Below are 22,029 nucleotides of genomic sequence, written 5' to 3'. Positions count from 1 at the left end.
GAGTATGTTGAGATTGATGATTTATGATTTATTGTTGGTTATGCTTTTTTAAACTTATTTTGTAATGATTTTAGGAGTTTGTGTTTTAATGGTTTTTTCCTATATACAGTACTTGATCTTACAAAATGAAAGACAACATTAACAATTGCGAACCCGGTAAATCTAAGTAGATCGATCGATCTACAGATGCTGGTCGATCCAAAAAGCTCGATCTATATAGAGCAGAACAAACAAAAAACGCGCAGCAACTTTTGATCGACCTGTTCCATTACGCTCGTTCGGCAAAGCTCGATCACTTTCAGATCGATCGATCTGTCTGTCGGATCGATCGATCCCGCACCCTGAGCATTATGCAGAACAAACAAAAAACGCGCAGCAACTTTTGATCGACCTGTTCCAGTACGCTCGTTCGGCAAAGCTCGATCACTTTCGGATCGATCGATCTGCCTGTCGGATCGATCGATCCCGCACCCCATTATGCAGAACAAACAGAAAAACGCGCAGCAACTTTTGATCGACCTGTTCCAGTACGCTCGTTCGGCAAAGCTTGATCGCTTTCAGATCGATCGATCTGTCTTTCGGATCGATCGATCCCGCACCCTGATAAGTCTATTTTGGGGTTTTCATCGGTTAAATCCGGTTTAATACCCACTTAAATTGAACCGGAATAACACGATTTTACTCATAAAATCGTGATTGTGAGATCAAAACCTCACTTTTATCTTCTTCCCCAATTTTTCTTGAGAGAATGGAATCAAAACCCCCTTCATAAATCCTATCTCTCTCGATTTAACTCCGATTTGGACGATTCTTGAGCCTAACCCACACGATTTCGTGAGATAATTCCTAATCTACCACTCTTTCGGTCGATCTGTGAAGGTATGAAACTCTATCTCCACTTTTATAGTTCGAAATTTAAATAGCAAAAAGTGAAATTTTAGTGTTATTAAGTCGTTTTGGCTTAAATCGTGTGTTAGGGTGATGATTAGTGACGATTTTCCATATAGCTCTTGCCTTAATTCGTAGTTTTAAGTTTGATTTAAGAATTTAGGGTTACTTATTTTATAAAAAAATTCCGAAAATTTGGAATTAATAGAGTGAGATTACTGATGCTGTAATGTTAGTTGTTGAGTTGCATAGGTGTTGAATCATTGTCCATGTCAATTTACTCAGTTTTACATTTGAGAACTCATTTGTTAAGGTTTGTGTGCAGAAAATGGTGAAAAAAGGAATACCGAAAAAGACCAAGGAAACAGCTGCTTCGACCTCAGCGCAGCCCGAAAGTGATGAGCCTCGGGAAGCAGCCCCTTGGCCTCGTGACCCATTGACTCCATTCTCTAAACTCCCTACAATTCATAACCGACAAATCTCAAGTAAGAAGGAGCTGAGAGAACTTGCATCCTACGCACACCGCGATTACTATGCTGGTTGGAGTGATTACCACTGCATTCTCTACAATGGTTTGCAGCGGATGAGATTTAAACCAACAAAGTTCATCTGCGATTACACTACAAAGGAGTTGGGAATTGTGCGGGATGTCAAAAAGATGTGGAAAAACATGGGACTTGGGACTCTTGGCTACAATCCACAACCATTATATCCAGACTTGGTTATACAGTTTCTCTCTTCAGTTGAGTTGCACTACAAGTCCGAGGTAAACAAAGTTGCTAGCGAAGGTAAACTTACATTCCTATGTAGAGGACTGCTTTATGAGATGTCTATACACGAGCTGTGTATACTATTCGGATTTGAGACCCGACATGAGGCATGCTCTTTGCCCAAGTTCCCTTGTGCTTACTTGTTGTGGAGCCAGATTGCAGACAGTTCTTATGTATCTCGGGAAGCTAAACTTGCAATGCTCAGAAACCCGGTCTTGCGAGTGGTAGCAAAATATCTGGGTCATCTTCTACTAGGAAAATCAGAAGCAGGATCAGTTACTGAAGATGAAGCGCAGCTTATTCACTACGGGCTGCCATTAGCTCTCAGGCCGACGTATGGTGTTGCAGATGAACCTCCAGCAGAGCTTTCGGTAAACATGGGAGCATTGTTTGCTCAGATGTTGTTTGAAAGGAAGTTTAGGGGTCTTCGTCCTCTTGACAGGAAGCCTTTGGATGAGTCTATTGGCAGTCTACTTACTCGGATCTTCATGCACCATGATATTGATCTTTCGGATACTCCTTGTGTGGATACGGTTGACAGATTTGATGCCCAGTTCTTCCTAAACACCAAGATCTTTCATTCTGGTACAATTTACCATTTTACCATGCCTGATGGGACAATCCTTCACTGCAAGCTTCCACAACCCGCTATCACATCTCTGACGTCTGTGGAGAACATGGAGTTCAAGCCTCCTGCTGAAGTTCTTTACACGCCTCCTCCACCAGCTTCAAAACGTCGTCGTGGTTCTTCTTCTTCTGGTCCTGCGCAGACACAATGTGAGGATGACACCATCCCGGATATCTCAGTCGATCATACTCCAAACCCTTCTATGGAGTATTCGTTACCACCATATACTGGTCAGTTTGATTCTGGAGCACCACCATTAGATGGTACACAGCAGCAGCAGTTCGCATGGACTGCCGATACATTAATCAAGCTCTCGACGATGATGCAGACTGTGTGGGGTGCACTCGTAAAGATTAGATGTCCACCTACTCCTTCCTGCTGCCGCGCTCCAAAGACTTCAGAGGCAGCTGATATGACTAGAGACGACGCAGAAAATGAACCATCTGATGAAGCAACCGATGAAGAGCGAGGTTCACGCCTCCATAGGAGCAGACGAGCACCAGGACAGAGTAGGAGCTGCAGTCCTGACGACCACCAATGATCAGTATCAGTTATATCTTTCCATTGTATTCCACCGGTTTTTTAAATTTTCTGCGCATTTCGAATTCGGATCTCGATTGTTTGCATGTTTTATTAGTCCAGTTTGGATTATAACTTTTATTAATTATATAACCTATGGTAAGTTATCATTCTATTAAGTATAGTCATGTAGGAGAAGATAAATGGAGGTTTTTTATCATATTTTCTCTATTTTGCTGAGTTTAATTCGGTTCAAATAAGATGTATCAGAGTATGGGATCGATCGTTCCAAACGGGCAACCGATCGATCCATATTGCCGATCGATCGATCCATATTTTCGATCGATCGGTCGGGACGAGATCGAGCTTTGCCGATCGAGAGAACTATACCAGGTCGATCAAAAGATTGTCCGTGTTTTTGTTTGTTTTGCATATTGATCAGGATCGACCGATGGATCGACCGTTCAATATACAGATCGATCGATCCACACTTAGTGGACATCACAGTTTGTTTAAGGGATTGATTGAATCAGATCTTCTAACCAAGTTAATACGGCATGAAGATTAAACAAAGTTCTCCCAAACTGAAACAAAGTTACTAATATTCAAGCAAATATAATCTGAAAAACTGAAACAAAGTTGTCACAAACAGAAACAAAGTTACTAGAAATCAAGCAAAAGAAGTTTGGAAAAGTTTCACTAAATTGTGAAGAACACAGCAAACAAATCCACTATATTGGCATCTTGCAAGTTGCTCTATTATGACCACCAAGACCACATCTACTGCACTTACGAGACTGACCCCCCTGTGATCCTTGTGATGATCGGATTTTGTCTTCAACAGTTTCATATCTGCGTTTTCTATTTCTTCCAAGAGATCTTCTTGTCTCAGGCGGTAGCACTTCAGAATTTTCCACAACTTGTGGGACAGACCAACCATCTTCAGGAACTGAAATGGGATTTATGCTTTCTTGATAAGCTTCTCTCCAAGCTCCCGTGGTATACAAAAAATCAGTCAATGTATATGGTTCTCTACCAACAAAGAAACCAGCTTTTATTGCGTGTCTACAAGGGATTTTCGAGAGGTCGTACTTCCCACAAGAACAAGTCTGTTTGTCCAAATCAACAAAGGAGTCAATTGTATCGCCTTTAACAAGCAGCTGGCTATCGGTTACAGGGTAAACTCCGAAAGTTTTCCCCTTTCCAATTCTCCTATCAATCTTTTCCTCCACATCTATGGTCAAACGGTGGGTGTGCTTTGAAATCAACTTCTTACGCTTAAAAAACCAACGTGTCAGCATTTCTCTAATACTGTCCAACAAAGGAATTACGGGAAACTCTCTCGGCGAACGCAACGCAGAATTTATCGACTCTGCAGGATTGTTTGTCCTAATGTCATACCTGTATCCATGAAATTGACATCTAGCCCACTTTTTGACATCTGCTTCCATAAGATACGTTCCAATTGCTGGACTGATATTGCAAACATGAGCAAACGTCTTCTTGAAATCAACCACTCTATAAGCCTTTGAAGCCTTAGAAATCAACCCAGCTAATCCCTTCCCCTTGAAATATGATATCACATTATTCAACAAATGATGAATACAGATACCATGTCTCGCTAGCGGATACACTTTCTCCAGTGCCTTCGCTATTGACACTTGTCTATCCGAAATAAAAGCCAAACCATTATCATCAGCAACAACAACTTTTAATTCTCTCATAAACCATTCCCAAGACTGCTCATTCTCAGAGTCTACTATCCCAAATGCAATAGGATATAAATTTGAATTTCCATCTATAGCAGTTGCAACCAGTAGCACCCCTTTGAATTTACTCTTCAAGAATGTTCCATCGACAACAATGACACGCCTCATGACTGTGTTAAAGCCTCTGATCGATTGACCAAACGCTATAAACAGATATCGAAATCTACCATCGACGTCAGTCTTGTAAGAGGAATGTGTACCCGGATTGGCCTCTCGCAGCATGTGCAAATATTTTGGTATTTTCCCATAACTTTCCTCTGGAATACCTCTAACAGCGTTGACTGCATATTCACGGGAATCCCATGCTAAAGAATCAGAGATCTCACATCCATAATCATTGCGCATAATCTGAACAATATCTTTCGCTTTAGGCCCTTCCTTGATACCTTCATATTTATGCATTATCAGATTGCCTATCGTTTTCGCTGAAGCTGTCCTTCCGGCACTGGTTTTGTTTGAAGGTGCGCAGGAATGTACACCGACATACTTCTTAATAATAAAATATGTGGAGCCCTTCAAACACTCAGCTCGAGCACCCCAAAAGCACACCTTATCAGCGCATCTAATACACCAAACTGATTTATTGGAGTTGGTAACTGTGTAGTGAAAGTTATGCTTCATTGCACATAACTCAAACCTCGCTTTCAAAACTGTTTTGTTGAGGAAAAGATCTCCCGTCTTAACCAATTCGACCACCTGACTCTTTGCCAATTTTTCTCTGTTTTCTTTTTCAGAATTGATCTTCTCAGCATCATCATCATCTCCTTCAACCTCGTCTTGCTTCATTTTTCCTTTCTTCTTCTCGTTATGCTTGTCAGCATCATAATCATCTCCATCAACTTCACTTTGCTTCATCTTCCCTTTCTTCTTCTCGTTATGCTTAGCCCCCTTAACAATATTTGAAGCGGTCCCAATGTCACAAGGATTTCGCTTGTTCTCTTCACTAGTACTTGCATCAGTTGGCATCTTATTAAGATCAATGTCGATCTTATTTGGATTTCCTTGCTTTGCTTTATAGCTGACACACAATTGAGTTGACTGATGCTTCTTACAAAACCCTAGAAAATTTTGAACTTGCCTTGAGTTTCCAATGATCACTGGTGGACAATTTGATGAATTGATCAATCCAATAGGAAGGTAACTCAACTCCAAATCAGCATCTGTTTCTTCAAAACCAAAATCCTCTATAACAATTTTCTGTAACTCTTCCAGAGAAGACTTCAATTCCAAAGCAAGTAACCTTCCCCCTTTCTTTTTATCAACATTAAAACTCCAACCTGAAGATACAACCAATTCCCAAACACCACATGAAGCATAGACATGAATCATGGTAGAAATAATGTGAAAATTTTGTGAAAATTTTGTGAACAATCAATGGAATATAGAAGACGGCTAAGAAGGTTGCCAAGGTTTTTTTTGTCGTTTTTTTTTTGTTCTTTTTCGTTTTTTTTTTTTAAAAATCGATTTTTAAAAAAAATTTAAAAGTGAATATTCTCAAATATTTTTTTTCCATATTTTTAGGAACTGATTTCTTATCCGTAGAATACAAATAATATGTAGAAATCAATTTCTACAGTTTTTTAGAATTATAGTAATGTTTAGAATTTGATTTCTACATGTTTTAGATTTATAGTAAATCTGTAGAAGTCGGTTTCTACATGTTTTAGAATTAGATTAATGTGTAGATCTTGATTTCTAAGAATTTTAGAATGGTAGGTTAAGCGCGGAATGTGTATTCTACATATTTGTAGAATACTCCTATTTACGTAGATCACGTATTCTAAACATTGTAGATTCAATGAAAAAAGTGGATTTCGTTTTCTACTTCGTAGAATGTCATTTCTACTTTTTTTAGAACATAATCTGAAATTTATAATTATAACTTTTTTATAACTGGAAAATATACCATTAAGTTCATATAGGAATTTTAACAAATGTTACTATTTTTCCAAATTTTTTTTGTTTGTAAAACTATTTATTAAAATTATTTTCATAAATATTAAAGGGTATTATAGGAAAATATGACACAAAATATAGATTAGTCTAAAGGGACATAGTTACTATTTTTTTGCTCTAAAAAAACAGTTTTCCCATAATAATTCTATAACACTTTTTCCAAATGTGAATACGTAGCTCGTTCTCTGATGTTTTCTACCAAAACACTACTGAAATAACCGGGGTTTCTAGCTCAGGTGGTAAAGGGGTCACGGCTGTGAGTTCTGCCACCTGGGTTTGAAAACCGATCACTGTGGAATTTACATGCGGACACTCCAGCGTCCGAGATCGAAAATCATTAACGGTGAACTACATGGTGACGCCCTGGCAGCATCTTTGCTCGCTTTGATTTCTAATCTGGACCACCACGGCAGAGCCAAGACTCTCAGTTATCAAAAAAAAAAAAAAACTGCTGAAATATCCATCAAAATTTATTTGTATGTCCTGAAAGTATATTTTCCAGCGAAATATAATTATCTGTTAATGTGTTATATAATAAAAGAGTTTTTCTTTGGCTCACCTCCTAGGATAAATTTATAGATTCACCAACCAGTAATAACCAAACAGTAATATTGTTATCAACTATTCTGTTTTTTGTTCAGCGATAAAGTTTACTCTATCTAAAACAGGTGGAAAATATCACTGGATATAATAGGCCCAACCACATTTTCTTTTACTTTTTGTTTCCACCATTTTGCGCCAGAAATTTACCAATCAGAGCTATTGGAGATCGATAGGTACATAAGATGGTAGGGGTGGGCGTTCGGGTACCCGTTCGGATTCGGATCGGGTATTTCGGATTTTCGGGTATTTCGGTATAGAGGTGTAGAACCCGTTCGGGTATTTTTGTACTTCGGGTCGGGTTCGGGTATTTTTAGTTCGGATTCGGTTATTTCGAATCGGGTTCGGATATTTAGATTTTGAAAAAAAAAAATTCATTTCTCAAGTTTCTTGTATTTAATAATATAATTTTTAGTTAACTAATTTTTTTATTTTTAATAGATTGAATGGTTAATAGATTTAGACATAACATTTTAAAACTAAAAAAACATTAATTTAGTTATTTTAAAAAAAAATTTAGATGTACCTTTTTGTTAATTTTTGAAATAAAAAACTTGACATGCATTTTAAGTGAATAGCAAATTATTTTTTCCGTAATTGTATGTATATCATATGAACTTAAAGTATGTATAGTATCAATATAAGTATTTTATATAAAATGAGAGATGTAAACTAGAAATATAAGGTTAATTATACATATGTTCGGTTATCTTCGGATATCTATTCGGGTTCGGGTATTATCCGTTCGGGTTCGGGTATCCAATCTCTCCTTATTCAATACCCGTTCGGGTATTTTGCTACTTCGGTTCGGATTTCGGTTCGGGTTTTTCGGATCGGGTTCGGGTGCCACTTCGGATATCGGGTAAAGTGCCCATCCCTATAAGATGGTATGTCAAAACGTATTATGCTGAGGGCATCTCCAATCCATAACACTATTTTAGTGTCAAAATTATACTATTTTAGTGCAGTTTTAGCACTAAATGTTTTTGGCTCTCCAACGACAACACCAAATCTTACACTAAAAAGAATATTCTCTATTATTAAATTATTAAAAAGATTCTTTGTTTTTAATTTTTAGTAGAATATTTAATATTTTATGACTAACATATATTAACTTATATTAAAATTGTAACTGAAAATAATATTTCAAATATAAATATATGACAAAATTATATTAAACTATTATTATGGAAACAAACTCTTACATTAAAAAATTAAAAACACATAACAAAAGTCAAATTACATTATACTAAATTTAAGAATTCGAATATTCAGACCACAAATGTTCAATCAATGCATCTCGAAGTTCGAAATGAGCTTCCCGATCTCTGATTTTCTTATGACGAGCTAAAAATTCTTGGAATTGAACATCATCAGCACCTGTCATCTCAACTTCTGCACTTGGAACTTCAACATATTCTTCAATTGTTGCATTTATATCACGTTCATCTTCTATAATCATATTGTGCATTATGATACAACTTGTCATTATATCATGTAACACTTTCTTATTCCATAATCGCGATGGTCCGTCTACAATTGCAAATCTTGATTGCAATACTCCAAAAACCCACTCCACGTCTTTTTGGCATGATTCTTGCTTCATTGCAAATAATTTTTTTTGGGACCACGTGGATCGTGAATTGTTTGGACAAGAGTATACCATTTTGGATATATACCGTCAGGTAGGTAATAACCCATATTATAACTTTTTCCATTTATAACATAATTTGCAGGTGGAGCAGTACCTTCGGCTAGATCAGAGAAAAGATGAGATGCCTCTAGCACATTAATATCGTTATTAGATCCTAGTAGACCAAAATAATCATGCCAAATCCAAAGATCATAATCAGCTACAGCCTCTAGAATAATGGTAGGAGAACCACTATGACCAGCATATTGCCCCCCCCCCCAAGCAGTTGGGCAGTTTTTTCATTTCCAATGCATACAATCTAAACTACCCAACATACCTGGAAATCCTCGGCATTTACCAATATGAAGTAGTCGTGCAACATCATTAGCGTCAGGTGACCGAAGATAACGACCTCCAAATACCTCCACAATAGCACGCCAAAATCGTTTTAAACTTTCCAACGCGGTTGACTCTCCTATTTTGATATACTCATCGGTGGAATCCGCTGGTACACCATACGCCAACATTCGAAACACGGCAGTTACTTTTTGCAAACCGGACAACCCAAGCCTTCCAATTCCATCTCTTCGTTGGACAAAATAATTGTCATGTCTTTGTATAGCTTCATAAATACGAAGAAACAAAGTACGACTCATCCGAAATCTTCGTCGAAACATCGTCTCCGGAAACAAAGGATTCTCAGCAAAGTAATCATTGAAGAGATTACGTGAAGCATTCTCCCGATCACGGTTGATAACTATATGACCAGGAATAGATCCTCCATGGGATCCTTCGTTAAAAAGATTTTAAGTGATTAAAAAATTATTGTTTGCAGTAATTTGACAAACTACTTGCTTTTCAAGATCTTCATAATAATCATTTTCTGAAGATGAAGAAGAAGAAGAAGAAGAAATGTGAGATGAGCTACCAAAGGTAAAATTCATCATTTAGTAGAAGAAATTTTAGATGATGATCTTCTTGTCCACCCATGATAGACATTTTATAGGCACTTTGTGTCTTAGCTCCATAACAACACTATTAGAAAAAGACAAATCAATCTAAGCCATTAATTTTTTTTTTGACAAAGATCTAACCATTGCATTCATTTGTCATTTCATCTCTTATCTCAATGAATACATTAATAAATAAAAATATAAATATTATCAAAGTAATTTATGTTTTTGACAAAGATCGAGCCATTACATTGACTTGTCATTTCATCTCCTATCTCCATAAATATATTAAAAAATAAAAAACAAAATATAATCAAAACTATTTATGTTTTTGACAAAGATCTAGCCATTGCATTCACTTGTCATTTCATCTCCTATCTCCATAAATATATTAATAAATAAAAAACAAAATATGATCAAAACAATTTATGTTTTTGACAAAGATCTAGCCATTGCATTCACTTGTCATTTCATCTCCTATCTCCATAAATATATTAATAAATAAAAAACAAAATATAATCAAAACAATTTATGTTTTTGACAAAGATCTAGCCATTGCATTCACTTGTTATTCATAGCATTTTGGGTGTTCACAGCAAACTTTGCCGACAGATTTAAACCTGAAATTGCAAAATTTTGCAAATCTATGGCTATTGAATGAAAGAGAGTGTGATTGTGTTGGTCAAACAAAAGGAAAATACACACACCAAATTAGTTCAAGCCATTGATTTTTTTTTCCCAAGATCTAACCATTGTCATTCATTAGTTATTTCATCTCTCATCTCCATGTCCAAATTATTACAAAAAGACAAATTAATCTAAGCCATTGATTTTTCTCTTTACCTCTCTATATAAATGTATACTAATCTTGAATAATCTACACATCTTCAACTCATTTTCTTACAAGTAATACTTTTTCCTAAAATGACTTCAAGTCGATCTTTGTCATATTCCATTGAAGAAGATATGCACTTATGTCATGTCTATCTTGATGTTTCTCAAAATCCAATCATAGGAAAACCAATCAAAAGATCAGTTTTGGGCAAGAGTTGAAAATGAATATGAGAAGTCAAAAATTTCCAGTCATCAATCAAGACCAAGAAGATCATTACAAACTCGAATGACAACAATTTTGTCTGCTGTCTCCAAGCTAAGGGGATGTGTTAATCAAATTGAAAATAAGAATCCAAGCGGTGCTTCAGAACAAGACATTGTAAGTATATACTTTTTTTTTTGGTTTTTAAATTTTATATATTAATAAATTTATTGTATCTACTTGATTATTTAATTTTTTTTGTTAATTTTTTATCAGTTGAACCAAGCAAAGATGTTGCTCATGCAAGATGTCAAATACAGTAGAGGATTCAAATTCGACCATGTATGGCCCATCCTTAAAGGCATAGAAAAATTTGCAAATAACAACACCAATGCATCAAGAACATTCCAAGAAGAAGGTCGTAATGCTACATCATCTCCATCATTTTCAATTGATCTTGAGTCATCTCCATCTCCTGGTATGAATTCATTTGATTTAAATATGAATTCCGAAGAAACCACTTCTAGTTTATCTCCAAGACCGATGGGTATGAAAAAAGCTAAGAAAAAACTACAATCTGAGGAGCAGTTTAAACAAATGATGGAGCAAAATGATAAGCTTATTAAAGCTATTACTAAAGGCACATCTGAAAGAAATGAAATTCAGAGACAAAAGGTCAAGGTAGCAAAAATGAAAGAAGAGAATAAAATATTATTCACATATTTAAGCTCTATAACTGATCCAGCTTGTCGTATGTATATTGAAAACGAGAGAAAAAGAATTTTGAAGAAAAGAACACAAACAAACCAACCTGAAGAACATGGAGAAGGCTCTCAATACCAAAATCATGGATCTCAATATCAAGCATCTCAAGTTCAAAGAGAACAAGTTACCGGAGAAGATCAAATATCACCAAATGATTTAGAAGTTTCTACTCCTTATTCTAATTATTTTAATGGGATGAATAATAATTTCCCTAATTATTAGAAATTTATCTAGGCCTATGTTTTAAAAGTTCTTTTGTTGTATGCAATTTTTATTTTTTAGTTTTAATATTGCAATTTAAATTTCTTGTGTTTGAATTAAACTTTGTTATGTATTTTTAATCTAGTTTTTAATTTGTTTTCATATAAATTAATATTTTATATTAAATCAATGTTAAAGATAACAAAAGAAATATGGTATATTTATTTTAATTAAAATATCAGATCTAATTAAAACATAATGCTGTAACAAAAATATAGTCAAATATAATTAAACAATATTTTTTGGTCAAACAATATTAAAATAAACAGTTTTACAAAAAAAAAAAGAAGGGTTTTGCCGTTGCTACAGTGTTACACCAAATATAGTGTGACACTGTAGCAAGGAAGGGAATCACACAAAAATAGCGTTGCTTTTGTATTGTGATTGGAGAGAGAAAGGGGTGGGCGTTCGGGTACCCGTTCGGGTTCGGATCGGGTATTTCGGATTTTCGGGTATTTCGGTATAGAGGTGTAGGACCCGTTCGGGTATTTCTATACTTCGGGTCGGGTTCGGGTATTTTTAGTTCGGTTTCGGTTATTTCGGATCAGGTTCGGATATTTAGATTTTGAAAAAAAAAATTAAATTTTTCATTTCTTAAATTTCTTGTATTTAAGAATATAAATTTTACTTAACTTTTTTTTAATAGATTAAATGGTTAATAGATTTGGATATAACATTTTAAAACTAAAAATGCATTAATTTAGTTATTGTTTTAAAATTTTGGATGTAACTTTTTGTTAATTTTTGAAATAAAAAACTTGACATGCTTTTTAAGTGAGTATCAAATCTTTTTTTCCGTAATTGCATGTATATCATATGAACTTAAAGTATGTGTAGTATTAATATAAATATTTTATATAAAATAAGAGATGTAAACTAGAAATATAAGGTTAATTATACATATGTTCGGTTATCTTCGGATATCCATTCGGGTTCGGATATTATCCATTCGGGTTCGGATATCCAATCTCTCATAATTCAATATTCGTTCGGGTATTTTGCTACTTCGATTCGGATTTCGGTTCGGATTTTTCGGATCGGGTTCGGGTGCCACTTCGGATATCGGATAAAGTGTCCACGCCTAAGAGAAATCATCAAATACATCACTATTTTGGCGTTTTACAGTCCCGTTGAACTTGGCCTGAGTAATCAGTCATATTGTTTTTAGACACTTATATAGATAGAGACGTTTACTTACGAAGTGGCGTATTTGCATATCCGAAAAAAGTATATCCATGAACTACACTTGTTTTTAAAGATTAGAGTCTGAATTCGTCCTCTATATTTCGAGGTTAAAGAAAAAAAAAAGACCACATATCACGATTTGATCGATAAGTGTGTTTCAGACAAATCCATGTCGGATTAGTCCTATATAGTTTAGCAAATATGGCATGAAATCATCCTTTAATGTTTTTTAGTGGTATATTTTTCCACTATATAATTATTATTTTTTTAAACGAAGCACATAATAAAAAGAGAATCTTTCTCTTATTCTCTTTTACTTTTTTTTTTATTTTGTTTTTGAAGAAAGGCAGAATAATAAACCCTAAATAAAAGTTCGTCCTTAAAGCAGCAGCTGCCTCCTCCTTTTGGGTTTCTCCGATTCTCATTTCGCCGCCGCGACTGACTGAATCAATCAATCATGAGGGGACTCAAACGCGCCGCTGTTTCCGAATCGTTTTCCGAAACCAACCAATCGCCCGTGAGTTTTTTCCTCGATTGAATCTCGTTAAGATCCTCCAGTATTGAGTGGATTCCCCTGTTTCTGGGTTTAGGATATGAAAAATCGAAACTTTCCTTGATGATTAGTTCTATTTTCGATGATGATGAATAAAGTCGGCACCTTTTAGTCGTGGGGGGTCATTCTACTTTTACTTCTTCAAAGCAGCTGCTTACCTGCTTTGTTTTGCTTTACTTGAGAGCTAATTTTGAAAGAGAATCTGCAGTTTAAGAATGCAAAACCAGTGGAAGGGTCCTTGTTTGGTACCCAGAGTTCGTTATCGCCGGCTGCATCATTGGATAAACAGAGGGCTGAGCTAGCTAGGAAGCATGTGAGAGCTCTTAATAACCAATTTGTAAGGTGAACATTTGTGTGCTTGAGATACTCTTTACTTTCTCTACTTTTTTTGAAGCATGCTTATCTATTTTGTTTGCTTCGTTGTGAAAACAGTTGGGTGCAAATACAGCTGAAGAATCATCCTGATGAACTTTGGGAAGATGGGATGAATGACTACATCAGCCATGCTTCCAGCATTCTGGTAATATTCTGCTATGTCTTTCTGTTTCCATGTCCATTAGGATACATTGGCTTACTCTTTTAGTTACTTGCTTTTTTTCTTTGTGGTATTTACTTCTTCATGTTTCTACTCCATGCCCATCTCTCTCTTACAGGAAAAGTTCAAAGATGTTGTCAACTGGCTAAAAGAAAATAAAGGAAAGGGTGAGAATGCATCCCCTGAATCTCGTGGACCTGAGAAGAAACCTATGGCTGAAGTCAAGAATAGCGACGTCAAACCAGTTTCAAATACCAGCTTGTTTACTTCAAACAATCAACCGGGGCTCTTCTCAACCAATCAATCTTCCAGTTTTTCCACTAGTCATCAGTCTGGTTCGTTTTCAACCCAGCCTGGAGTATTCTCCAGCACTCCATTTGGTTTAGCATCCAATAGCCAAACTGGATCTTTTAGCAGTGGCCAGTTTGGTTTAGCCAAGAGCAGCCCACCTAGCCTATTTTCCAGCAGTCAAGCAGGAGGGATCTCTAATACCCAACCTTCTTTCTCATTTTCTAATAACCAAAACCCTTTTTCATCTGGAGGTATCTACTTTCCATTACCAAAATGCATTTTTTTGGACTTGTCATTACTTTGATATCAGTGACCTAACCTCTACTTTCTTTAGTTACTCCAGTGTCCATACCTGCAAAGCGAGATTCTCCAGATGATGCAGAGGCTGGTAAGTTTTTTGACCACTGCAATACTGATTTAAAACCAATATTTAAATATCTATTGTTAAAAAAACCAAAGGCGTAATGGGCGTGTAAAGATTGGATTCTTTTGACTCTGCAGAAGATGAACCACCTCAACCGAGCAGCCCATCTGTCAAAAAAACCGAAGAGAAGGGAGTTACTGTGGTTCATGAAGTTAAATGCAAACTCTATGTCAAGGTATGTGTTATCTGAAACTTGGATGTTATCTTTCCCCTTTCTCAATATACTGTTCCAAATACTTCGCTGTTGTTCATAAATGTATATAGTCAACACGAATGAAACCATTAAGGTTGTTAGAGATGGAAATGTTTTTTTTTTCCTAATTACTATTCTTACTCGAAGTCTTATTAGGTGTTATAGTGGTTGTGAAGTAGTTTCATGTCTCTCTATTTTGCTTACATTGATGTTCTAGTCTTGCTGATGGCGGTAGTAACTTGTTGTAACTTTGTGTATTATGTAGTCAAATGACCCAACAGATAAAGGTGCATGGAAAGATAAAGGAACGGGGAATCTCTGCATAAAATGCAAAGAAGGCGTCGACAAGGGGACAAAAGAATCTAAGCCTACAATTCTTGTCAGAAACGATGTATGATTCTGTTACACACAAACACTTCACATACAACTTGGTTTACAGATTCTAAACCTTTTCATTTTGCCAGGTTGGGAAACTGCTTCTGAATGCTCTACTATACACTGGAATCAAGACTAGCACACAGAAGAACGCACTTGTTGCAATATTCCATTCATCGGTAAACAAATTAAAAGCTTTTTTTTCAGTGCTTTCATGGTGGTTTTGTAGTGTCGTTGATTTTATCTACCTGCAACAGGAGGATTCCAACGAGAATGTAACACCTAGAACCTTTCTGATAAGGACAAAGACAGCAGAGGCTAGGGATAAGTTAGCAACAGCCATCCAAGAATACGCACCTTCTTCATAAAAATGCCCAAACACAGGACCTTGTTATCTCTTATTGAGCCATCCACTCTCTTTTTTTGTCTCCATTGTTCTGTAATATTAGGAAGGCTCTTGAAAGGCTTAATTAAAGTCATACTCATTGTTGTATGATTGAGAGAGAGGAGTGCCAAACTTATTCTGTAGCGTAATAGAGATTGTCTTTGTAACTTAAAAACTCAAAAACAATAAATCATATTCCTTTATATATATTGGCCAACTGATTTTACTATGCAACGCAAACAAGAAGCAGAGCGACTACTACATACATTACAATACTAAATTTATACAAAATGGTAGGGAAACAATAGTCAAGGATCAGTGGAATATTGATCCAGACCAGTGGAGTATTGATCCATACCTAACACTCTCCGTTTTGATTCTGTGATCTATAAATAACGAAATGATCCACAACTTTCACGGCAGCAACAGGGTCTTGTTGCGCTGATGATGCACACCATTTGCTTGGAAACTTTCTCTTATGGCTCATCACCCCACTCTGTTTCGGCTCTGCATCCCAATCTTTGTCCAGCGTCCAGTCTTTTGGCACCTACACTCATATCATATATACAATCAAAGTTCCATAAAGATTCATTTAACTACTGCTCAATCAACAACAAGCAATGACAAGATCCATAAAGATTGGTTCATGATAAACATTTTAGTATCAGCACTACCAGTTTTGTAGCAACTGTAGAGTATTCTTTTCTTACCTTATCAACGGCTAGAGTGAACACTTCAATGTCTTTATTCTTTTTGATGTGGAAACGAGTGAAAGATTTGTAATTAGCAATGCGGAGTGAAGAGAAAGCTTCATCGAAGTGAATGTGGAGCCAGTTGATGCAGATATACAAGTAGCTTCCAAACACCAAAGACACCACAGGTGTTGAAAAGACCCAGAAGTAAAGGAAGACAGAAGCATAATAAATAACAGCTCCGCTTCGAGAGAGAGATTCCATTCCTTCTTTACAAATGTTGTTCCGGGTAACCGCCATCACCTGATGTGAACCCACTCAGGTCAGTCGTTTTATCGAAATAGACACAAAAACACGGCACAGTAATTACCTCAGGAACATCAAATGCTGACATAAGATACTTGATGCATGCGGGATAAAGGCCAAACGTCCATTGTTCGATACGGACTCGAAGGCCAGTAGGGTCCGGGAAATGCTCGCTTTCTACTGATTTGTACCACTGATACAATGTATGATACCCTGTGGGAACAAAAGTGTCAAAAAATAAATCAACGGCTGAATCACAGACAAATTCACTGAGTCACTTATTATCCATTGGCCTCGTTTGACATTGTAATTATATGGAAACTGACCAGAATTCGCAAGGAGGTTGTGCTGAACACAGATTTCTATGCCTAGTTCCAACATCAACATGAGAATCAGAGCTGCCATCAGGTGAGCAGCAACATGAAGAACTCCAATCATCACCCTTCGCTTCCGAGATAATTTTGAAGGGACGAATATGATTGCAGAGATCAGCAAAACCAGTACACCCGTAAAAGACACGTAAGACTGTTCCATCACATACACAAAGGCGCTCCAAACTGTGCCTAAGAAACTCTCCAGGTGACCAGAAAACGAATCACCTCGTAAGATGTGGGCTAGCTTACACTGTAACCAAAAGATAAACGAGAAGGAATGAGAATAACAATTATCTATGCAATAACAAACATCTATACCATATAAAACACCAGCTCAGCTTCCCTATCTATGATATTGTGCACTGTATAAATAGGACAATCAAAGCTTAAAACGCACCTGAGGGAACAATGAAAAGACCAAGATGAAGTATATAATGCCACCAATGATATCAAACTGCCAGTTCTTTTTCCTGAACTTCAAAATATTTCCCAAAGCTATCTGCAAGTAGCAGAAACCACCATATAACATTGGAACGCATAGACAGGAAGGTAAGTTAGCGATAAGAGACTGGAGAAAGAAACTTTTACCTTGCTTGAATCATGAAAAGAAGGGTAGGCAGCCTTGCTGACATACGAAGACCCATAGAACTTGGAAAATTTGCTGAAAACATGGGTGGGATGCAGAAAAGCTCCTCCACAGCCATTTACAAGAAGATGTTGGACGTGGGCAGGTCCATCTGACTGAGCACATGAATGTCGCATATAGTGATGCAAGTCCCCTGCCATTCTAAGTTTACACCTGTGTTTCAAAACGTCGCAGATCAGATGCCTCACGTTCTTCCCTGTATCGCTGCTCCAATACCAATCAAGAAGCCAGCTGGGTTCATGCGTTATAATGATCACTGCATCATCCTCCTTAACCTGAATGAGAAAATATTTATTCTACTTAAGAAACATAATGAAAATTGTGTAATATGAAAACACTACGCCACTAGAATATAAGCATAAACCACTTTTAAAGATTACTTTAGAAACTAAAGAGTAGAACTAGAGTAGGAACGAAAATAATAACATAGTGTCAACAAATCTATAAAGCGTAGGGTTACCTTCTCCTTGGCCAATTCAGAGAAAAATTTAAACTGGTCGACATCAATATCACCATGAAGAGCAAGATCCAAACCAAACACCCACCATCCCTCAGGTAGCTGCAGGGCAAAATAGCTTTTCTTCTGGGGCATAAACCAGCCACCTAACCAACTCTTATGGCAGATATACCTCATGAACGTATTGAGTCCGTCAAACCAGTCTGTGATACAATAAACAACAACTCTATGGTCAGAGGCAGTGGCAGAAGAAACAAAAGTATGTGAAACAACTTATTTCAAAGGTAAAATGATGGTGAGACCTAGAACTCACCGTGGTTTCCAGGGATGAGAAAACATTGAGGACCATCATAATCCTTTAGTTCTTTCACTCCCTCAGGTAATTCAGGTTTGTCAACAGCAATAGAGTCATTTTTATACCAATGGGGAGGCTGGAGCGCATACTCAAAAGGACAAAAGAGACGCTTCTCATATGTAAACGCTGATGGGTTGGGGTATCTGGGGCATATCATTGAAAGACATCCACGGTTACAATCGGAACTGACAAAAGCTAGAGAATATGTAAAGACTACAGACAATATGTAAATCACTTACGCAAGATCTCCTCCAATAAGCAGTACATCACCCCGAGGTAAAGGTCGATATTCATCATCCACTACAACTTCGAGGTTAGGCTGAGCAAGAAGTTTGGCAACAGCATATGATGAATTCCCACCATCACCAGTATCCGCCATGAAATCAAACCAAAAGTCTTCCTTGTTAGCAAGGTGGTCATATAAAAGTTCTTCCCTCTTGGTTTCATCACAAGATTTGGTCATTGCAGCCTAAAGATTTTTCAAAAAGGAAATAAGAAAAAACATAAAATGCAATTACCATATGTCTGGCTGCAGAAAGATGATCATATCATAAACGAACAAAAACTATACCTGCAGCATCCGCATGTCAAAGCGGCCAACAAATACCGTCACTGATACGAGGAGGTCAAACACTGTTTTAAACAAATCAGCCGATGTTCTGAAATATATAACTAGAGAAGTCAGCACCTGGTCAATTGTCTTGCTTTCACCGTTTAAATAACAACAATGGTAAGCAGAAAAGGGAAATGCTCGTTTGGCATTGACTTACCCTGAATACCAAGGAACCATATCTAAGAAATTTGGTTTCATTTGTTCCTTCTTCAACTTCTCACATTTCTCGACTGAAAGAGGGTGTGTCAGAGCCCACCTGAAACAGCGTGACAAAAGTTTTAGATTAAACATGCCAATTGAATGAAAGACCAAATCTGTTCATATAGAGAGCTGCAACTTACCCTGTTGATCTCTCCACTACATAATTGGCAATGTAAAGACCAATAAATGTGGCCCACAACGAGTATATGGGAGAAATTTCGCTAGATGAATCAGGACAAGATCCATTACACGCAATCTGAAAGTATCAAGATAGGAACAAGACAAAAAAATCAAAGGGTGGACAAATAAAACATAATCACAGGTCACTGAAGAGTTTCAAAAAGAGATACCTCTCCGTAAATGAACCATTTGGACAACAGTGGATAATCACTAGCGGATCCAACTGGCGCAAACCATGACGAGCACACTTGGTCTTTCAGCTCATTCATACGAATGAATTGTGCAATCCAGGTATTGTTCCGATGTTCTCTTTTCCAGAAGGAAAACAAGCTAGAATGATGCTGTCTTCCAGGAGTTTTGTCCCTAAGAATAGCTCGGTTACCACAATGGCTGTAAAAGATACAGCAAGCCATGCTAAGAACCTGCACAGATGAAAGAAATGAAGATAGCAAACTTTTATGTATTTTAAGCTAGCCAAATAAGTGGGCTTAATGCGTAAGACTCCCCCATGGTGGACTACTTACGGTGCAGTTTTGAAGAATGGTTAAGATCTCTGGGCGTCTACCAGCCACGCGAGAAACAAGACCAACATACCAGAGGGCAAGAAAAATGATGTGGAAGACAACAAGGAAGACTATTGATGATATATAAATCGTCAAAAATAAGGACAAATTCATCCTCAAATCCAAGCCCATTGACTGAAAATTAGGAAGGTGATACAAAGCTGCAACTAAAATCCAGGCAATGTACCTAAAAGAAAAAAAGAATGAAGAACTTTATAAAGACTGATATGAATGAAAAGAAGAGATGCTGACCATCGACTGAAGTTTGAATAGTTTGGTCTGATAGTCTTGCCAATAAAAGGAGAAGAAAAGAAGTAGAAGAATCCGAGCAAGCAGGCATACATTAACCACCACTTGACTGAAAACTTTTCAATGAGGGTGTGCATGTTATCCGAGGAAATAAAGAATAAACAACCGAGAAAGACAGCAATGATAGCATGACGTGAATGCTCATGGGGGTAAGGGTAAGTGTGGGTTAGAATCGTCCTGACCCTCTCCATTTTGAGGGTGTTCAACAAACGAGCAGAATGCTTCTCAGACCCCATAGCATATGGTTCCTTTGGGCTTCCGGTATCTAGTTCAGCGTACAAAACCTTGAGAGCCTAATGAAACAAAAAGAAAATAGTTCACTGATACTAGAAGCACATCTGTAAATCCACCCATCAAACAGAAGCAAACTAAGCTAACATCATCATAAAGCAATAAAAAAATAAATGTTAAGCCAGAGATGTAATCAACCTGAAGCTGTTTAATTTCCTCAGTTTATCGTATTAATAGTATGAAGCAAACTCACATATATGATAAGTAAGTAAGCCAAAGAACAAACTTACTAGAATAAGCAACCTGTGACTCTTATGGCCAAAATGGCAAAAACATAAATAAATAAATAAAAACATTAACAAACATCATTAGATTAGATGATCTTTAAATTCAATAGATAAACAGAAGAAACATTTGCAATAGATTTGCTACAATCCATTCACCAAAGTCTGTAAAGCTAGAATGGAGAGAAACCAACCATACCTACGAATCAAAAGGTGAATCTGGGTGTCGTTTCGTTTCGTTTCGTTTCGGGAGAAGAATCAAATAAGCGAATGATCCGATTAGATTAGATTAGATTCAGGTCAAAATCAAATGCGGTGGTGGTGGTGCTTCTTAGAGCTGCTGCTTACCCCAAATAACCCCTAATTAAAAGAAAGGAATGATCTGTGATGATGAGTCAAACGTAGAACGAATCACGTGGCTTTTATACTCTGCAGAATTTGTTTTCCCTTTCTTTTTCTTTTTCTCAGAAGAGAGAGAGAGAGAGAGAAGAGGCGGTTATCCAATGATCGCCACTTTCGTCTCAGCTTTTTTCACTTTAATAAATAAAATAAATCATACAAAAAGGATTTTGGAGAGGGAATCAACGAATCATTCCATTTCCTGCTACCTTATTTTCCCTTCGCATTCTCCGAATCTTTTCTCTGAAATTTTCTTAGTCTTAACCGCCTTTAGATTTCCATATAACTCTCGTGTTTTTGTTTCTTTCTAATTTTGTGGCTAATATTGTTCAACATTGTATAAATCTTCCCTTTAAATTTTGTTTTAGAGAATCTTTTAGTCATTTCTAGACGACCGTGGCCATCTACTGCTTTCAAATTTGTTAACCGGATACAATGTCGAATTATATAGAAATTTTTCACTTTAATAAATAGATAAAGATTTTGATTCTTTTTGCTAACCATGTACAAATATTGCTTTGAAATTTTTGATCACTTCAATAACCCCTAGTCGAAGTAATGTAGATCTTCAAAGCAATTTCTCTAACAGTTTGTTATTTAAATATTAGAAGGTTGCACAAACAAGTAATTCTTCAAAGAAATTTCTCTAATATTTTGTTATTTGAAATTTGAAAAGGGGTTATTGAATCTTTATGGTTAA

At 36.6% G+C, this 22,029-nt stretch overlaps 4 protein-coding genes, 1 long non-coding RNA gene and 1 pseudogene across 8 annotated transcripts; 2 read left to right on the top strand and 4 right to left on the bottom strand.

The window, feature by feature from the left end:
* Positions 1-99: 99 nt before the first annotated feature.
* Positions 100-443, bottom strand: LOC117127934. Its single transcript, XR_004450924.1, has 2 exons — positions 261-443; positions 100-180 (listed from the first exon to the last, which is right to left on the bottom strand). It is a non-coding gene; the product is annotated as an uncharacterized LOC117127934 (long non-coding RNA).
* Positions 444-3,536: 3,093 nt separating this feature from the next.
* LOC117127721 lies at positions 3,537-5,903 on the bottom strand. The gene has a single exon (XM_033278360.1). It carries the CDS (start codon positions 5,901-5,903, stop codon positions 3,537-3,539), a length of 2,367 nt encoding a protein of 788 aa, XP_033134251.1.
* A 2,438-nt stretch (positions 5,904-8,341) lies between these two features.
* Positions 8,342-9,710, bottom strand: LOC103828905 (annotated as a pseudogene).
* Positions 8,374-12,064, top strand: LOC117127925. Its single transcript, XM_033278949.1, has 2 exons — positions 8,374-10,929; positions 11,029-12,064. Exons 1-2 carry the CDS (start codon positions 10,837-10,839, stop codon positions 11,737-11,739), a joined length of 804 nt encoding a protein of 267 aa, XP_033134840.1. The 5' UTR covers positions 8,374-10,836; the 3' UTR covers positions 11,740-12,064.
* A 1,172-nt stretch (positions 12,065-13,236) lies between these two features.
* LOC103828822 (nuclear pore complex protein Nup50) lies at positions 13,237-15,926 on the top strand. Of its 2 annotated transcripts, none has more exons than XM_009104469.3 (9): positions 13,237-13,480; positions 13,725-13,858; positions 13,949-14,036; positions 14,170-14,593; positions 14,686-14,730; positions 14,844-14,941; positions 15,225-15,350; positions 15,424-15,513; positions 15,592-15,926. In XM_009104469.3, the coding sequence occupies exons 1-9, from the start codon at positions 13,421-13,423 to the stop codon at positions 15,700-15,702; spliced, it is 1,176 nt and encodes a 391-aa protein (XP_009102717.2). In that variant the 5' UTR covers positions 13,237-13,420; the 3' UTR covers positions 15,703-15,926. The 2 variants fall into 2 exon arrangements, with proteins under 2 accessions (XP_009102717.2, XP_009102716.2); XM_009104468.3 differs by having other exon boundaries at positions 14,677-14,730.
* On the bottom strand, positions 15,901-21,557 carry LOC103828821. 3 transcript variants are annotated; one of them, XM_033278927.1, is made up of 17 exons: positions 21,539-21,557; positions 21,130-21,290; positions 20,359-20,708; positions 20,068-20,293; positions 19,714-19,965; positions 19,504-19,619; positions 19,320-19,418; positions 19,121-19,208; positions 18,789-19,018; positions 18,508-18,692; positions 18,198-18,397; positions 17,680-18,012; positions 17,489-17,590; positions 17,044-17,341; positions 16,782-16,930; positions 16,430-16,714; positions 15,901-16,266 (listed from the first exon to the last, which is right to left on the bottom strand). In XM_033278927.1, exons 3-17 carry the CDS (start codon positions 20,649-20,651, stop codon positions 16,078-16,080), a joined length of 3,045 nt encoding a protein of 1,014 aa, XP_033134818.1. In that variant the 5' UTR covers positions 20,652-20,708; positions 21,130-21,290; positions 21,539-21,557; the 3' UTR covers positions 15,901-16,077. The 3 variants fall into 3 exon arrangements, with proteins under 3 accessions (XP_033134818.1, XP_033134819.1, XP_009102715.1); XM_033278928.1 differs by lacking the exon at positions 21,539-21,557 and having other exon boundaries at positions 20,359-20,666; positions 21,129-21,508; XM_009104467.3 differs by lacking the exon at positions 21,539-21,557 and having other exon boundaries at positions 21,130-21,507.
* Between the last annotated feature and the right edge of the window lie 472 nt (positions 21,558-22,029).

Source organism: Brassica rapa, chromosome A09 (assembly GCF_000309985.2).
Source record: "Brassica rapa cultivar Chiifu-401-42 chromosome A09, CAAS_Brap_v3.01, whole genome shotgun sequence".
Classification (NCBI taxonomy): Eukaryota; Viridiplantae; Streptophyta; class Magnoliopsida; order Brassicales; family Brassicaceae; genus Brassica; species Brassica rapa.
This window is presented reverse-complemented; position numbering and strand designations above follow the sequence as displayed.

What these genes read in the sequence shown, in the direction of transcription:
- LOC103828821 (XM_033278927.1), bottom strand. Translation starts at nt 20,651, where the DNA reads ATGGGGTCTGAGAAGCATTCTGCTCGTTTGTTGAACACCCTCAAAATG. An exon ending in GTAGTGGAGAGATCAACAGG is followed by an intron (nt 19,419 to 19,503) that starts GTAAGTTGCAGC and finishes ACGCTGTTTCAG; the next exon opens with GTGGGCTCTGACACACCCTC. An exon ending in TCACTCTAGCCGTTGATAAG is followed by an intron (nt 16,267 to 16,429) that starts GTAAGAAAAGAA and finishes ATATGAGTGTAG; the next exon opens with GTGCCAAAAGACTGGACGCT.
- LOC117127721 (XM_033278360.1), bottom strand. Translation starts at nt 5,903, where the DNA reads ATGATTCATGTCTATGCTTCATGTGGTGTTTGGGAATTGGTTGTATCT.
- LOC103828822 (XM_009104468.3), top strand. Translation starts at nt 13,421, where the DNA reads ATGAGGGGACTCAAACGCGCCGCTGTTTCCGAATCGTTTTCCGAAACC. An exon ending in AAACCCTTTTTCATCTGGAG is followed by an intron (nt 14,594 to 14,676) that starts GTATCTACTTTC and finishes TACTTTCTTTAG; the next exon opens with TTACTCCAGTGTCCATACCT. An exon ending in TCCAGATGATGCAGAGGCTG is followed by an intron (nt 14,731 to 14,843) that starts GTAAGTTTTTTG and finishes TTGACTCTGCAG; the next exon opens with AAGATGAACCACCTCAACCG.
- LOC117127925 (XM_033278949.1), top strand. Translation starts at nt 10,837, where the DNA reads ATGACAACAATTTTGTCTGCTGTCTCCAAGCTAAGGGGATGTGTTAAT. An exon ending in GTGCTTCAGAACAAGACATT is followed by an intron (nt 10,930 to 11,028) that starts GTAAGTATATAC and finishes ATTTTTTATCAG; the next exon opens with TTGAACCAAGCAAAGATGTT.